At 24.3% G+C, this 20,159-nt stretch overlaps 1 protein-coding gene across 13 annotated transcripts in view; it reads right to left on the bottom strand.

Annotated features, from left to right (window-relative positions):
- Positions 1–13,057: 13,057 nt before the first annotated feature.
- Positions 13,058–20,159, bottom strand: part of LOC142324279 (RNA binding protein fox-1 homolog 2-like) — a 557,441-nt gene continuing 550,339 nt past the window's right edge. For all 13 annotated transcript variants that reach the window (XR_012756257.1, XR_012756258.1, XM_075365183.1 and 10 more), the window contains 2 exons: positions 17,140–17,203; positions 13,058–14,595 (listed from right to left, as the gene is read on the bottom strand). Coding sequence is in view for 11 of the 13 variants with exons in the window: in XM_075365183.1 (XP_075221298.1) it covers positions 14,551–14,595; positions 17,140–17,203 (109 nt within the window). In the remaining 2 variants the exon portion in view is untranslated. The remainder of the gene's footprint in view (positions 14,596–17,139; positions 17,204–20,159) is intronic.

Below are 20,159 nucleotides of genomic sequence, written 5' to 3'. Positions count from 1 at the left end.
TAACAGATCTTTATTAATATAATATTAATAAATAAATAAATTGTGCAGAACGGAAGACTTATCATATTTTAATTAATATCAATTTAAAAAATCACATAATTAATTACAATTTAATATTGTGATACTTAACAATTATTTTAAAAAAAGAGAAAAATGAAGTAAAATAAAAATAATAGTAGAAAACTTGTACATCACTTATTATTAATTAATCTCATTAGATAAACAATTCACACTCTTACATACATTTATTTCCTGCTGACTAAAACCAGTGTACTTTACAACAATTTCAGAACTATTTAGTATTTGTAAAAATTAGACTGTTTTTTAATTGCTTTTTTCAGCTGTTAATTATTTTATATCCAAATCAGCAGCAGTCCCTCTGTGATTGGGTTATCCCCTTGTATCCTTAGTTCCTTCCCTTTCCTTATCCTACTCTATTTAAAACTTGGATGAGTGGCATGAGGACAGGGTCAACCGCTGCATTTGATCCAACTATGGTGACCCTTCTAGAATGCCTGTGGAATTAAACCAAGAATTTAAGTTTCCTGACTGGGAAATGTACAAAAGCCAAAATTTCAGGGTTGAAGCACTAACTGGGTGCCCTCTGATTCCTCATGAAATTTAATGTAATCTAGGTCAATACAAACTTATTATGTAACTTTTTTACATAATACAATTTAAAAAAAAAATATATATAAAAACTTTAATGTAACAAAATAAAGGCTTAAAGGGAGTATATCAAACCAAACCTAAAATAATATATGACTAAGATATATAATCTAAGTCAGTAATTTTTAGATTAAATATAATCTAAAACTGAAATATAATCTTTACAAAGATAAGAGAGAAGGTTATTTAAAAATAATATACATACACATACATTCCAATTTCACAATAAAAAAAGAATAATTAGAAAAGTTGTAAAGTATTTTAATGAAATCCACATATCTTGAAAACCTTACAAAAAAATATTGTTCTATAATCACAGCAAATATACAAATTAAATGACATTTCTAAATTACGAACTTACAAATGCAATATGTAGTCATAAACAAAATAATAGTTGTTCAGTATATAAGCACGTATGTGTATGTGATATGTGTTTGATTAGAGACGTATATTTAAATATTAAATAGTGGTATTTAATAAATATTTATCATAAAACTGGGTTAATTTATCACTAACCTAAGTGAAATATCACAAAATAATTTATGTTTTTAAATAAGTCCCCAATTACACTAGAGAAGGTGTTATTCCATCGATTACAAGTACTGCACATAATGTAAACAGAAATAAAGTGATTTTATATAATCTACATAAAAATATTTTATCAGATAGTAAATTTTGAAAAAACTTAAAACTAAAAAAAATAAATAAAAAACAGTCTAATAACATTGTAAAAAGTTTTGAAATTAATTGATAAAATGTATAATTTTATTAAAAAACAAAACAAAAAAAAACAAATTGTTAGTTGAATTATTATTAATAATAATAATAATAATAGTGAAGTTAGTAAAGACAAATAGTTGAGCATTAACGGAATACTGGTCATGTCTTTGGCTTAACTGACCCCAAAATATACAGTAGTAACAAATCTATAAATTTATTTTATTTATCAATAATTTATTTTATTATATTTGTTATAATAATAAATTATTTATATCTAAAAAAACAAAAACGATAAAACAATGACTTTATTTATCAGTAGGGGGAAAATATGAATAATATAATAAAATTATAACTAGGCAACTTAATTAATAATAACGACTAAAAATGGAAGTAAGAATACAAAATATACCTGAATATTAAAAACTAGAAAAAATAAAAATATTAATAATATAATAGTATATGACCAAATGTGCATAGATTGCTGCTGTTTTGTTTTTTTTAATTTATAAATAAATTAATATTTTCTGTGCTTATATTTGTCACTTGAATAGGGAACATTTCATTAACAAAAATGGATCATTTATATTAATATTTACACCTTATTTATGAATATTTCAATTAAATAACACTATCCGTTATCAGAAATTGATATTTCTTTATTTAAAATGATACAAAATTATATTTATTACATTTTAATGTCATTATTATTAAATAATAATTTTTATCAGTATGTTTACTATAAAATATTAATCACTTATAATTAATTGTAATTATAATGTACATTATTAATAATAATTATAATAATAATCCTAAAAAATATGCTAACCTAAAATATGTGTTTTTATATATGTTTTTTAAATTTATTGTTTATATAATCTAATGATAACTAACTACAATATTTTGTTTCACTAAATAATAAAGTACTAAATATTATTTCATTTACTTCCATTTAATAAACATTCACACACAATTCAAATAAAATTTTATTACTTAAATTTTCTTCTTCATTACTGAATAATTCACATGTTATTATAAAAAAACAGTAAATTTTGCTATTGACGGTATATACTAAATATAAAGCCTACACAGCTATACAAGATTGTTAAACATAAAAATAGTACAGTGGTATATTAATAAATTATGAAAACATTTATGTGTACTTCATGGATTTTAATTATCTACCAAAAAAATTGATGATGAATGATTAAAGAGATAATTTGATACATTCTTCTTAAATATCACATTATTTAATATGACTACATTTTATGAGTAATTTTTATTAATTTAAGAAGACATGTAAATTTTGGAATAGATGACAAAAGGTTAAGAAAACACAATCATAGAATAATAGGTATTGGGGTAGTAAATAAGGAGACAAACAATAAAAGTATGGTACAAAAATATAAATAACACAATAAAAAAATGATTATCTCAGTGTACGATTAAAATGAAATTCATTATAAATTTAATTTTTAGAAAATTAATACACATTTTCTCTGTATAAAACAAAATAGAATTTAATTCAAATAATAAGATTAATATTTTCAGAAGTTGGTATGCCACAGCTTTCTCAGGTGTCGCATCTTACAAAACTTTGAAAGCAAGTTGATCACAATGAAGATATACGATTTAGGTAATTGAGAATGTAAATGTAAATAGTTGAAAAATACACAAATAGAAAACCTACAGCCTACAAATGACAAAAAAAAACTTAGAAATAAATTTTTATAACCAAATTTAGGTAATACTATTCTTTGGACCATTTCTTTTTAAGCACATAGTCCATTACAAAAATGGATTTTTTCAGAGTTTCTATCAAAAAATAATAATTTGTGAACATTACATGATATGAAAAAAAGTTGTAATATACAAAAAATAATTTAAACTAATTTCTGAATGTTTGGTATACTAGAATTACCAATAGGTAGTACTAGTCAAATTTGATGTGAAGGCAAAAATTTGGAATCAAAGGGGGTACAAAGAATATCTTACAATATTGAATAGAATATCTTGGCAAAATATTGTTACCTCTATTATTATTACCTTTATGTATATAAATTGTTTAGAAATAAATTTTTACTTATTTTATTGACTAACATTTAGTAAATTGAACCATTACATAGTTTAATATATATCTATAAAAAATAAAAATTAAGACAATCGCCCATACACTGAAATGGTGTTTCAGATTAATATACTATAACTTTATTTATAAATATTTAAAAGAAAAATATTGAAGTATTAATAGCATTTAAGATGATGTAACAAAAAATAAGCATTTTACAGCAATTCTTATTTTTTATTGTATTTAATCACTACCTAGTAAGAGAATACACACATCATTTTGAGAAAGATATCTAAATTCCTTACAACTGCATTACTAGGAATAGATCATAAAAGAATGTGAAGAGTAAAATGCCCATAGTAATAAAACTTAGATATAAATCAAAATATATTTGACATTATACCAAACTAATAAATATGAAAAGAAATGTAGTTTAATCCTGCAGATGTTGACAGCGTTAGTAAATTATTACTATATTAAAAATGATTTTAATATAGTAAAAATTTGAATTTGTCTATCCCTTATTTCAACATAAGATATATGTTTAAAAAATAACAAAAATATCCTATTTTTTACTACTTTCTCTGTACGGAAGTTTAATTAATGACCTTATCTTAATAAGATCAGTCTTAATTCAGTAAGATCAAAAGGTGTAATTGAATTTACCATCTGGTGTCAGATAGTACTAACCAAAGATGTATAAAGTAAGAAAATAGTTTCCATAAATTTTATAACTTCTTTAATCTCTATATGTTTAAAAACAAATTTTATTACTCAACATATTACTTTTAATTTACTTATATATTTTCATTAACTACCTGATGGCCTCACAAATGATGAATGTGAGATACATGAAAAACTGATTATTCACAGTATTTTTATATATTACCTGAGAATTTATATCCACGGTAGAAAATTAGAATTTAAACTTCATAGGAAAGCACCTCACCTTTCAACATTAGCTGAAACCTGGAGGTAAAGGGAATCTAAATTTGAAGTACTATCATTAAGATTTTTAATTATCTAAGAGTGAAGTGTTATTTAATTATTTTGACACTTTTAGAAGAGTTGAGAGGATGTATATCCAGAAAAAGGTAAAACAAAAAGTTATACTAACTGTATAGAAATAAATCTAACACCAATTACAAGAAGTTTCATTAAAATTCTTAAATTTTGTCAATTTATAATTCTGTATCATTTAAAACCTTTAATGTAAAATAAATAACAAATTTTAATTAGTTGAAATTTGAAACTTTAATTTAAAAAAGTAATATGTATATTTTAAAATTACAAAAATTGATAAAACAAGGAGACATCAAAAACACATTAATAGTCTACAAAATCAAAAATGACTATCTTAGACAAAAAAAAAAAAAACAAACAAATTTATTAATATTAAAAAAAGAATGCTAGACTAGACTTCAATCAAAATGAAATTTTAAAAAATACTTGTTTTTGACAGTAAAACATAGATTATAAATCAAGAAAAATATAAATAACACAGGATTTAAAAATATTATTTAACATTAAAATGAGGTAAATTAATAATACTAAAACAACAATTTTTTTTTAAATAAGAAAAAAATAAGAACAAACTTTTAAAACATCCAGAGTTAATAAAGCTGTTACAAGAGGATACAAAAGAGTTGTTCAATATGAAACTATTTAATTAATAATGAAAGATTAAATACATTTTAATTTTTGAAAAAAAAAATTATATGTAAGAAATAGTTCCCAGAAGATAAGTATTCTTGATCAGCATTTTTTTTTTTTATAAAATGGATCTGAGATAATTAATATTCCACTGTACATATTAAATAAATAAATAAATTATATTTTTTTATTAAATATTAATTAAGAAGATGAAGATGGAAAAAGGGAAAGAAAAATTACAGTAAATTCTGATAATAATGATAATTTTCTAAAAAGAAATCACATTCTTCTAAATTAACATTCATTTCATAGAAATAAAAAATATAATCCAAGTATCATTTCAAGCTGCCTCAAAAAAATTAAATATAAATAATAAAGTAAAGAAAAAGGAGATATATTCAACAGATGAGAAAAAATTAAATACTTTAATTGAACATTAATAAAATGAACTTTTATAATACAAAAACGTATCATTAGTTACACAAATACACAATCATATTTTTTTCATATTTTATTTTTATCCACTCACACAACAATTAATTATAACTACAAATGTAAATATTGTACAAAATGGTACTTAAAAGAGAGAGCTTTTGTCACATATATTACATAAGTGAATATAATTTAAGAAATAAGCAAGTTGACTTGAATAAATTTTTAATTAAAAAGAGAAAATTTGTTAAATCTGCTACTATTTTACAATTACATGAATAAATTACACAAATAAAATGTAGTAGAACTTAATCCAACTTACAGTCAGAAACAGATATGACGGAAGTTAAACTAAATTATGCATATTAACGAATTTCAACAATTTTGGCAGTAAAATAGCCAATAATTTTTTAACAGGAATAAAATACTGCTGACAACCAGCAGATAAAAATGCATTTGTCTATACAAAATGTAATATCAAAATATATCACAAAAATAAATTACTTAGAGCAAAAATCAGCAGTTTTATTTTAAGAAGATAACATTAAATACCAGTAAACTGTAGAATTAAGTTACAGTAATTTGATGATTCTTGGTGTAACAATGACTGATAAAGAAATTTTATTGCAATGTTTTTTTAAAAAATTGGTAAGTATATTTTTTTTAAATAAAAATCACAAAGCAGTTACTTATGATGTGGAAACAAAATGTAAATCATAATTTCTATTTTCATGGAAGATCTTTAAAGTTCTGAAGAACTCATACATGAAAATAAATTAATACATAATGTAACATTAAACGTTTCTCTACCAGTTTAGAAACAGTAGCAAATTAAGTGAAATGGAATTTTCAATTTAAATAAATTAAATTAAATAAATTGCAGAAAATTAAATAAATTTAAAAAAACTGTAATTACACAAAAATACTACAAGCAAATTCACTATTTTTGTAAAATAAAATTTAAAAAATCGTTTTAATATTATTACTGAGGAGCATAAATTTAAATAAAAAAATAAATAATAGATAAAAAATTTTCACTTAATACATTTTTTTTAATTGTCGAAGCAGCAATTGTCAATTTTTCAAAAAATAAGGTAAAGTTCAAAATCCATTTGTAAAAAAAATCAATAATATTTATTTCTATTTCTGAAGGCTCTAAAAAACATTAATGTTTTAAAAATGTTTCTGTTATTCCCATTAATGGTACAGATTAGTTTACATTTCATGTTGACTTAGAGTGTTAATATGCATATATGCTACATGTTACATTAGAGTTACCTTTAAATTTACATTAAATTAAACAGTATTTACAGTTTTATTTTTTTTTTCTTCAAAAATGTATAATACTCTGGACATTAGGAAATATAATGACTCAAACTATCAATGGTACATAACTTTAAAATGCATTTCAGGTGATTTAACAGATGACAGTTAGAATTTAATGATAACAAAGTAAATGTGCCATAAAATTTAGATTTAAAAAAGTTAATCCTGCAAAAAGTAAAGTATATTTTGGGTTTTAACCTTTAGTCTTACTAACATAAGACCGAAGTCCCTTGAACAATCATAAAACTTCCCTCTCTTGCAAATTATAATTAACTTTTTACATATTCATATATTTTGAAACAATATGAAAATCCATTAAAACAAGTTCTATAAAACGTATCTCCTGGCTACAACTTAATTTGATTCCAAAATCAAACTTTTATAATTTTTTTAAATTGTAACAAGCTTGATTTGATATAATAATTAAAGATACTGATTTTGAAATAATAAACAACCGCTATTTAGGTACATGAAAAAGTGAGTTAAAAAAAATTTAATAAACAGAACAGGCCTGCCATTATTACTGGTGTTTCTAGAATTAGAATAATTCACACTAATTTAATGGTATTAATTTTATAATTCATGGTCCTGACCTTATAGTAATACAGTCTGTGAAGTAGTATATTATCTTATATATACTTTTTTCCAATCAAGAATTAATGTTCATTCAATTTTTGTTTATATCAATAAAAATTAATATATATATATATATATAAACAAAATTATTTATAAAAATAAATCAATAAATAAATTTATTCAAATGCAACATTGCTAAATGTATTTTGTCATGTATACTTCAATGGTTCTAATGAATATATATACTTTCTTCTTTTTTTTTGCTAGCTTTAAACACAGCCAACTTAGGAGCCTCATAAAGGCATGAAAATTTATACATTTAAGTTTTTTAATATATAAATAAAAAAAATCACATAGAATATGATAAAAATACAATAGAAAAAACAAACATACAATTGAACACTAATATTATCTACATTACTATATGAAAAAAAAACAATCACTGAGAAATTATTTTTATAAGTAGAACAATTTAAAAAAAGAAACATGTAAAATATATACACTAATTACATATATTAGATGAGATTGCTAATTTTCTTGGAGAGCTTAAAAAATAATTTAATTCAAAAGGTACAATAGTGTAAAAACATAAAATATTCCTTTAAAATTTACTATTTACCAATCATTCTTAACGTACATGCTTTAAAAAATAGACTTAAAAAATGGCCAATGAATTTTGAACTCATAAAATTCATATACCATTCCATTTAAGTAATTAACAAGTAAATTATAATTTGCATAAATTAAATTTTAATTAATTTGTAATAAATAAATTAAAATGTGGAAGATGTCAAAATATCCAAACTTAAGCAAGCACAGAACATCTGATTAATACAAGAATGAAGGTTTATCTTATATAACTTCCAGTAAGATTTTATTCATTACATAACAATCCATCTACTTTCTATTATTACAAGTATTAAAAGAAAATTAAATTTATAAAACATTATGGAAAACAGAATTTAAAATTAATAATTTGATTTTAGTATTTTATAAACTGTTAACAATTTGGTTTTACTATGGTTAAATATATAACCATAAAATAATATTGTTAAATTCGCAATATTGTACTGTCAATAATAATGTATGTACAATATTTAATCTAATTCATGGTGAATTAACAAAATTACAATTTTTTATTACATTAAGTCTTACAATAACTGATACTAGTCTGGTAAAAAAAATTCTACAGTTATTAAGAACTAATAAAAATGAAAATAAAAAATTATCTGAACAATAAAATTTGCAGCAGGTACCCAATATCATTGTAATTAATCAGAAAATCTGTCTATCATATCAACAAGAAAAAATTTATTGGGTTATTTAAAAATAAATTCAAAACCTACAAAAAAAACCAATTCTAAAAAAATTAATATTACTAAACAATTATTGTTCTTGATCTTTAAAATCATGGACTCTGATAGGGTGCTGGCAGGCACATCCCAAAGCTTTCTTTCCATATTTTTATACAGTTTTTTAAAGTTTGTCATTGTTTATAATTAATAATGTCATTTAGCTTTTTGTTTCCCACTATATTTTATCAATGCAAATATTTTAAATCAATATGAGAATTATAAATAATGAAATATAATTATCAATTTCATTGAAATGGAATGTCGATGAATCTACATGTGTGTTACCGATTACTGAAATTTTCTCTTAATTTATCAACAATAACAGCCACTTAAAACCTGTCTGAATATTGAATATTTAAGGATACTTTATATCCAATGTATTGGAGATGGTTAAAGGGATTTATAATGAAAATACCTATTATCATTCTTTTTTGCCTTTTGCTTCTGCAGGGAAAGTAACATCCATTAATATTTACTATTAAATCTTGAATGCAATAATTCAGTTAATTTTCTAATAATGTGCTGGTTTTTATTATTTTTGAATTCAATTACTCCTGAATATGAGTGAGATAATTACCCAGTGTTGAACAGACATTGCATTAATAAAAATTATAGATGGTCTTCTGTCCATCTACATAGACATCTTCTGTTATAGACATCTTCTGTCTCTAGATTGATAGTCTTTTCTCATTACTCATCCCATTTCCTTATTATTAATAATTTTTCCCTGAAAAAGACACTATGGGAAACTTTTCACTAGTAACCTGACCTAGTCCAAATCTAATTAAATACATAGAGCTTACACCTCTTATATCAAAATATATGCACATAAATACAGTCTTATCACCACTGAAATTTTTACAAAACTAAGGATTTGATTAAAAGAAAAAAAAGAATAGGAATTCCATATATTACAAAAACTAAATATGTTTTAAAGAAGATAATTATAACAAATAACTTTTCTCTGTTTTCAACCACCAAAAAAGAACCTGTCCTCCCATTCTGAAAAAAGGTTTATAAAATGCAAAATGTATAAAATAATGAATCTGATTTAGCAAATAAAATTAAATAATTATTTATAAGAATAAATACTGTGAACAACATAAGAAATTTCATTATTCTTTATAAACTGTAATAGTGTTTTATTTTTTAAATATAGTATAGTTTTAAGTATAATTTTTTGAATTTTATAGTGTTTTTTTAATGTTAAATTAAAAAAAATGCAAACTCAATTTCAGTGATCTTAATAGTCTGGTTTTTATTAGACTGTCATATCCAGTAATTCAAACTCCCAAATACACATCAACATCAACCTTATCACAATACAGCTTGGCAAATGCATAATCTTTATGCTTACCCTTAAAAAGGTACACCCACAGACACCATTAACGAAAGTATACTCATTACTTTATGAATAGCAAAATGAAGTCATTACCATTATGGATTTATAAAAATAAATCAAAATGATAAAGTAGACCTTAATGAATAATGCCTACTAAGAGGCAACTTTTACATTTTTCAGTTTCATCAGATTAACAAAATTCAAGTACATCGGAGAATTTAAAAGAAATATTCATATTACTCACAGAAGATTAAAAAAACAGATATTATTTAATAATGAAGAGCTTATTACTAATAATGTATGAAATAAACTAAAAAAAAATTATCCATCATGTGCTGAAATGATGTTGACCCCTAAACATTTTCCTAACTAAACAAGATAGTTTTCAAATAATAATTTATTATAAAAGCATTATTAACCAATTTTTTTCTACAATGGAAGAGATTTTGTACAGGCAAACCTCTCCTAATGATTATTCTATAGTTTAACATTTTGAAACCTTTAATGTTTGTAGAAGTCGTATTTTTAAATATTTTTTCAAAAAGTTTTCAATTGAGAAAGACTTTTTTAATAAATTTTGAATAAAAATATTTAACTGAAATACAGATATTTTATAAATAGTTTTCCTAATAAAATCACAATCGGTGACTAACAAATAGATCTAAATTATTATCTTCAATTACAGATTTATTTTTAAAATCCATTGCCACCTGGTGAATCCTTTTTAATAATTTGACACCACTGTAGTTCTACAGAGGCTGGAGGACTTACAGCCTCTGTAAGAACTACAAGAAAAATATGTGATATATGTCAGCTTTGCTGACATATATCACATATTTTGTTCCTTATTTAAATATGTGATATATGTCAGCTTTGCTGACATATATCACATATTTTTCTTTTACGGTTCTGTTAAGCAATGTTAGCTGGTATCGCTTTGTACCAGTAACAGTATTTTGATCACTGCAAAAGTACTGTTTTTCTAAACATGTACTTGTGCAAGTTTATTTTATAATCTATTTCAATGAGTCACACCTAAAGGTATGAACACAAATGTGAATTATAAGCGTTCACGAAACAACATTTTGGAAGTAATTTGAATGATAAAAAATATACAATTATCATTCCTAATTAACTTGATGCTGTCCACACTTGAAAGTTACCACATTAAAAATTATAAAAAATAAACACATGAACAATAAAAATATAAAATCTCAGTGATCATTTCAATAATATTTATAACTATAAAAAACTACCTCAAGACTCTGAGTTTAATAAACAAATATAGATGATACTAAATCTATTAATAACATTATAACCTAGAAAAAAACAATAATAATAATGGTACAAGATCAATTGAGATTCATCTACATCAATTTATTAATTATTAATATATAGTTTTATTTAATTAATTAATAATAATATTAAATAAAAAAATTTAGATAAGATATATATATATTCTGTACAAAGAAGTTTGTGTGCTAATAACAAACATATTGAACATGGGGAAAAATTAATTATACAGAAAACGTTTTTATTTTCTACTGTTTTTAAAGAATATTTACAGTAACTGAGAAAATTTAGGAATGATGTATGTTATTAAATAATTTAATGTAAATTATGCTATTGTGTATAACTATTATGGGTGTGAAGTAAAGCTGACATATATCACATATTTTTCTTTTACGGTTCTGTTAAGCAATGTTAGCTGGTATCGCTTTGTACCAGTAACAGTATTTTGATCACTGCAAAAGTACAGTAAAAGTACTGTTTTTCTAAACATGTACTTGTGCAAGTTTATTTTATAATCTATTTCAATGAGTCACACCTACTGACTGATGTTGAGTGATGACACATTCCAGAAAACTTGCTCCCCACACACACCAGTTGCCACATTAGATCCTGTTTTCAGTAAGTGTTTCTTGAAAATTCAGTCGTTCAATGTGTTACACGTCTATTAGCTGAGACTCAGCAGGGGGAATTGTTCAAAATGTGACTAGCCCTCAAAAAAAGCAATATAAAATTCATTAAGTGTACAGAAAAACAAATAATTGTAAATGCATACTAAAGCCATCTAATGCAACTCAATCACATTAATATTTGACATTGTTATAAACACTATATGCAATGAGAATTTGTGATCGGTCATAATTAATTTATTTTTTTATAATAGTGTGTTAATAATACAAACTACATTAACAGTAAGACTACTGAAAAGGTTATTATGTGTCAATTTCATATGTATGCAATTTGTTACATGAACTCAATAAGTTGGTTAAATACAGTATAGTTACTAATAAGTACTTAATTTGTAACAACAGTCATCTTATAAATAAAGTAGCCTTTTAAAGTTTCTCATTTTAAATATTGCTGTAAATTTATACATTTTTATTACATATACAAAAAAATCTGAGACCCTGCTAGGACTTTGGCAAAAGATCATTTGAAATCACTAAATTAAGAGACCATTACTAGTAAATACTTGCTCTTAAATAATGTAAATATTAATAGTTAGGATAATGATGGCACAATCTGTAGAATTTTTATAAAAATTAATAGATATTAGTGTAATTCTATACTACTTTTCAATGAAATTAATTCAATTTTGATTTTGTGTAGATGAATTTATCTATTTTAACATATGATAAGGAAAATCATAATGATAAGCCCCCAACCTAACTCAACTGTAATTAATTTTATTTATTTATAGAATTTATTTCAATAACCACTGCCATAAATATAAACCAAAACCTCTAACTTAAGAATAAAACTTTCTGCACATGGATTCCTATTAGAATGTTTAAGAGTAGTTCTTATTTACTACTTATAAACCCCCATAATTTCTGTCTTTATCTAAAACAAATATAGATATATGCACATACCAAAAGATACACAGGTTTTTACTGAATTAAACCAATATCAAAAAACATCAAACATCACTTTAATGATAAAGAAAATTACCAAGTATTAAGTTCATCAATCACAAGTAGATTTTTAGAAAAATTTGTACAGAATGAATACATATAAAAAAGTTACATATCAAATCGTGCATAAAAAAATTACTTAATGTCTACGCCATTAATAAAAATTCAAAAATTTTATGTAGTATAGAACCAAAATTACAAAGTGATACTAGTTAACATAGCATCTCATCAAGTAACAAAATCATAAAAGAAAATTGCACAGTACATTCATATATTAAATACATCACACATCATCTGTATGAAATACCATTGTCCACACCCAAATAAAAATTATATCAGGATAGCATACAAATTGAAAGGGTTTTCAACACAGAAATAAAATTATCTTACCTTTGTCATCATTTACAGTAATTTTACCAAAAATTTAAAAAAATTATTTCATGTTTTATAGAATAATATTAACATAATAATAATATTAAATTACTTAAATAATTAATATACATATATTTATATTTTTTTCTTTTAATTTATATTAATAGTTTGGTGTTTTCAAGAATTATTATAATCATTATTACAATTACTCAATTATTTAATCAATAATATTGTACATTATACATTACATATACACACATCAAGAACATCTGAATAATTATTATATATACTATTTGATGTCGTATATCTAATTATGAGGGGAAAACACTAAGTTCTCTTCTAGCATGTTTCATAATCATTAGATTATAATGATTAATTATAACAGATGTCTTAAAAGTAATAATATAATATTAAAAAACGAAAGTTTAAAACAACTGAATAACCATTAATTAATTGGAAAAAGGAAAAAAACACATAAATTCAAACATACTAAAATATATATATATATATATATATATATACACATCAAGTATTTATTTAACCACTACCACCTTCCCAACAATATTTTACAAACTGTAATGCAGTACACAATATACGCACACATACATTAACTCATTTATAAGCAATAAACATTCGTACACTATAACACATTTAAATGTTCTCTTAATTTTTTTTTAATATAATATTTCAGTAATCTTTTCATCATAATTAATAATTAAATTTCACATAACTAATTATATCTAATGCACCATCGTAATCATCATATCCAAACAAACAATAATAATAAACGGAAGAAAAAAATTATTTACTTATACATAACTACAGTAATATTTTAAAATTGACATAATTATTTACAAAAAAATTTTATATATTTAATGGGACATACTTGGGGTAAGATCTGTGTTGTGACTATCAATTTTTTTTTTAATTAGTAATATTATTATTAATCTTAAACTTATATTTATATATATAATTTACTTATAAGTTGTAAATTTATTTTCAAAGCTGTTCCGTTTTCTTTTTTCCTTTGAGCGGAGCAATTATTACAGCTGCCGGCTGATTGTTAAGTCAAAATTATTATTTAATCAGTTTATTTTTTTCCTTACATCATTAAAATTAATACGGTGCAAATCTATTATAACCACTTCTATAAACTGCAGCCTGGAACAAAACAAAAAAGAAAGAACAATATTAATAAAAATGTTAATTAAAATGGTTTATAACAAAACTAAAATGTGATTATTAGAAAGAAAATTACATTTATTTGACAGAATATTAAAAAAAAATATTGTTTAAAAATTCAGGTGCATAAATATAGATTATTTGTTACTTTTTAATTTGGATATAAAGAAGCATTTCACAGATTGAAGGTCAAATTTCAATAACCTTCTAATGAGAAAGAATAAAAATGTTGAGATTCAATGATGACAATGTTCTTTGGCAGAAATAAAAAAATAATTTAGAAGTTCTGAATGCAAAGATTTATTACTAAGAGAGGAATTTAGTATGAAAATAAAGAACCATAAAAGAAAAAAGTAATAAAATTTGACAAAAAAGAGGAATGAAATATTAAGATAAGAGCGCACAATATATCAGAAATGGATTATTTATTTATTATTACAGTAGACTTGCAATTATCCGAGGTAATTGGGACTGAGACCACCTCAGATATAGAAAAACTCAGATAATATGGAGGTTAAGTGCTATTGGGCTAAAAATGTACAGAATTAGTTTATTGTAAGAAAAAATATAAAATAAACATAATTATTACAGATCTGTAAGCATATAGAAACATGAGAGTTTTATTAAAAGTCTTTTATTGATTTTCAAATCAACCTCTATGCTTTCTTAGCCAATGCAACATTATTCCAACACTGTAGAGACAGTATATCATGTGGCATGTACTCTTCCTGTTGTTCTATGTAAGCAACAGCAGCTTCGATCACTTTCAAACCATCGGAGTATAATATTTTTGGGGTTATCTCTTCCTTATCATAGTCCTCTTCACTATCTTTAGCATTGTTGACCATACTGATAAATCCAGAAGCAGTTTTTTCAATTTTGCTTCTAAGGTTTTTGAAGGTAGCATTCAAAAGTTAAGGCTACCAGTCTCATCAGAGTTAAAAAATTTGATCTGATGTTAAGCCTTTCTTGAAAACAATTTCTTCCATTGTAGACTGAAATTCCACAACTGCAGATGAGTCAGCTGATGACAGTTTCTCCCCACTAATATTCAGCTGCCTTATGCCGTATTTCTTCTTCCACCTGTCAAGCCACCCATCATTTGTAGAGAATGTTTCCTCGATGTCTTTAAACACCTTGTGAAACTCAAGCATCTTAGCTTGAAACATTGGCCCAGTTACAGGACTGCCTATCCCTCGCAGTCGTGAAAACCACAGAAAAAGTGCTTCAGATGTCTGTTCGTAGTTGCCCTTCTTCAAAGTCTTTCAACTCAAACCATTGCCTTCACTCGCACTTTTGTTTACAAATTTTTCAATTTCTTTCCAGTTATGTCTTCAATCCCCAACAGTCACTTTCCTAACCCCCAAATCGGCAGCAACTTTCTTAATCGACTAGCCATTGTCCAACCAGTTTATCGCATTAAATTTCATTTCAAGAGAGACTACAACTCTTTCCGTTTTCCACTCATAGTGTAACACAGAATTCAGTAAAAGCACAAACTTCAACACATTAATACAACTACATTTAGCACGAGCGCAGAGATAACTGAAACTGACTGGTGACTGACAATGGAAAGATTGACAGGTGAACCTGATGATTTCCGAACTCAGTTGGAGAGGAGACCTTGCATGTCAAGCATATAAACGTCGCCTCTCGTAGTGACTGTCCTGCTTTATTTTTATGATTTATCTTCCTGTGACTAGCTTGATTAACCCTGAGGCTCGGTTGACTGGGACTCAGATAATTGTGAGTCTACCAAATTTTATATTATTATTATTATATTTATTTAAAAGGATTATATTTATTATTTAGGTAGTAAAATTAAAAAGGTTGGATTGAATAATGAAGCATAAAAAAAATATGTTTTGGCAAAAGAAAGGAGAGCTTTCACAAAGATAATCAATCTTGTTAATATCACATATACCAACTAAGAACTATAAAAAAAAAAATGTTGAAATTATAAAATATGTAAAATATTTTTGTGAATATTGCTAAGAAAGAAATCCAGTTTGAAAAAAGGGAGTAAATCAAAGATAATGGAAAAGTAAAAAAAGTGGAGACTGAGGAATTAAATATTAATATATGGGGCTCATAATATACTGTAACTGCAGAATTCTACAAATTGAGGCAGAGAAAAGATGCAAAGTCTGGTAGAATCAAATACTCTTTAAAATATTTGTACAGAGTTTACGGTAGCAAAACATGAACAATAAGTAAAAAGGAAAAGAACAGGTCCTGCAACAAATAAGGAAGGTAAGTGACTAAATTAATAACTAGTACATAACAAAAAATACAACAATCAAATTTATTTATTAGTTTTTAAATCCAAACCCATAACAGACTGGTAGGTTTACCTTTCAGTTTACTAATAAATGATTTAATTCCATACAAGCTTGATAACAATTTTAGTGCATATTTAAACAGCTGAATACATTAATAAATAACTAATACCACAAATACAGAAATTAATTATAATCAATATCCAACACACATTTTATTAATTAAATAAACAACTGCACTTACTCCATATCCAGCAACTGGCCCAATCCCATGACCTAAGTAGGGGTCTGCATATTCACGGCCGTATCTGAATAAAAAAACATAATTTAATTTAATTTATTTAAGTGATAATTTTAAATAACTAAATATTTCTAATTAATTAATGCTAGCAATTTTTTTTTTCAAGAATATCTGCATCATATTTTTTTAAATATTTAAAAATTTTTTATCACAGCTCATCTAAAGTGAACATTTTTATTTTTAAAAAACTATAGTAATCACATAAATTAAAAAATAATAGTAAATAACAGAAGAAATTTTATATATTTCAAGATACACTGATTTTTAAGTTTTACAAGGAAACTACACTTAAAATTGTGGCTGAACATAAAAATCAAATATTACTGTTATATTTTAAATATTACATTCCCTTAAAAATAAAAATTAAGTAATAAATTGTATACAAAATTGGTATAGACAGACAATGATGTAATGAGAATTTTGATAATAAAAATGTAGTAAAAATCATTAAGTAAGTCATCTGGTGGGAATCGTATCATAAATGTCAAGTGGATAAAAGTAAACAACTAATTCAAGTATACCACGAAGAAACTAATTAGTTTCTTCATAGTTCAAGTTGGAATGGTTGATTTTGAGGTTTTATACATGTGTATATACATATATATATATATATATATATATATATATAAGAATATATATATTCTTGTTTTAAATTCAATTATTCCAAGGAAAAACTGTGAAATCATATTAAATTTAATAAAATACTGGCCGGTCATAGCTCGCTTTGCTCACCTGACCGTCCAGCCAGGAGTTTCTACTCCTGGACCCTTGACGCATTCGTATCCTCATATTATTGGATAGAAATGTTTTTGAAATGTAGAAAAATCAAAATGCCTTACAAATATATAAAAATATTCTGTTAATTACATTTTATTTTTTAATTTAAATTAAATCTAATAAACAAAGTACCTAACAAAAGTAATAAACATTGCTATTATTAATTATACAAACCAAATTAATTTAACCATTTTGATAATGCAACTTTTTAAGATACAGATTAACTTAATTTGATAAACATATATGTTTAAATAAAAAGCTTTTGACACACCAACATAAAAAAATTATCATCTCAAAATCTGTTTACCATAGTTCATTCTATTGTTGAGTAATAAACAGTTTAACAATACACTGATTAAATGCAATATATTAAATCGTAACAGGAACCAATACACTATAAAACCTTAAGAAAATTCAATAAGTTTCATGAAAAAATTGTAATTCTTCAATTTCTTTGGTATTAAATAACAGTTTTTGTGCAAAAGAAATTGATTTTTAATATAAAATAATAATTAGTATAACTATTTATATTTATACAAAAAGAAATTGCTTATTTCTTTTGTGTAAAACTTTAATACAAAAGAAATTGGTGTTTAAAAGAAATGACTTGCAGCAAATCAAAAAGTTTGTTATGAACCACAACTTTTACTACAATCAAATTAATTTACAGCATGTCAGATATCTTTAATTTTCTTAAGAACATATTATAAAAATTCATTAACAAAATATAACTAAAATAAAAATAAATGCTGGAAGTGCATTAATTACAAAAAAAATTATAAATAAAAAGCAAAATTACATTAAAATACAAAGCAAAAGAAAGTAACAGAACTAAAAATACAGCCATGCAACTTAGAATACAATAAAACAACATACAATTATTTACAAAAAATATTGATTCACACTACAAGTAGAAAAAATTATAAACAAACATTAAAATAAACTAATATAAAATAATATTTGACCCCTTAACAGTTTTAAACATAATAATAATAATAATAAACTGACACATTTAGAACTGTTTATTATCATGGATATTCTTTCTAACATTTTGCACCATGTTTATCCTAAAAGAAACCAAACTTTAGAAACAGTAGACAAACTTTCTGATATTTGTAATTCTGCTACACAATGTAGTGGAATTCTTTAGAAATACTATTCTGATTGCTGTGTCACTCTACTTAATTTCATTTCGTCCACAGGTGAACAAGTTAAGCCATGTTTCATGCTTGCAACCATTTTCTGATTTAAAAAAAATGATAATTCTCGAAGAGCAAGGTGTTTGTGTAAAATTTTGTTTCAAATTGAGCATATTTACAAAAATTCAGAAAATATTAATTGCAAAAAACTTATGAGAAAGAATACATCAGCTATAATAAGCAGTATTATGATCAGTATCAGGGAAACAAAATATGGATGCTGCATGATAATTCTCCTGCACATTTGGCGTTTCTTATTTTTTACAGTTTTTGGCAAAGCACAACATCCCTATTGTTCCCTATTGTTGCACAACATCCCATCCCCCAAATCCACCTGATTTTGTATGTCAGCAGACTTCCTACTGAAGATGAAAGCTATCCTGAAAATATAACATTTACAGATAATACTGAAATTACAGAAAATCCAGAATCAGACCTACAGGCAATCCCACAAGAAACATTTACCACAACATATTCTAACAATGAAAAAATACTGGTGTATAAGAATGAAGGAAGAAGGTTAAATCTGATTATAAATAACGCTTTTTAAAAGAAAGAATTTCTGTTCTTTTTGTACATACCTACTATAATATAACTATTAGCGCATATATGATACAGTTATTTGATAGAAAAATAGGTTTATTTCACATTTTATTAGTGGTCATAGCAAAACTGTAATCTACACCATACTACAGAATGATTTTTTAGTCCTGTTACCCAATTTTAAATGTAATTTAAGAAAGGGAAATTTAGGTCGAATTAAAAAAATGTATTTGTTACTTACAAAAGAGATTTAATAAAAAGCTATTACGTACATAATTGTTAAAGAATATGCTCAAAATGCCCACCCCTTGTAGTTATACATGCACGGACCTTTTCAGCATATTAGCAGAAACCTTTTTAAGAGTTGCATTGGAAATATTCGTGATTAAATCTGTAATATTGACTTTAAGTTCATGAATAGTGTGAGGATTGTTTTTGAAGGCT

Source organism: Lycorma delicatula, chromosome 4, assembly GCF_047948215.1.
Source record: "Lycorma delicatula isolate Av1 chromosome 4, ASM4794821v1, whole genome shotgun sequence".
NCBI classification, from domain to species: Eukaryota; Metazoa; Arthropoda; class Insecta; order Hemiptera; family Fulgoridae; genus Lycorma; species Lycorma delicatula.
This window is presented reverse-complemented; position numbering and strand designations above follow the sequence as displayed.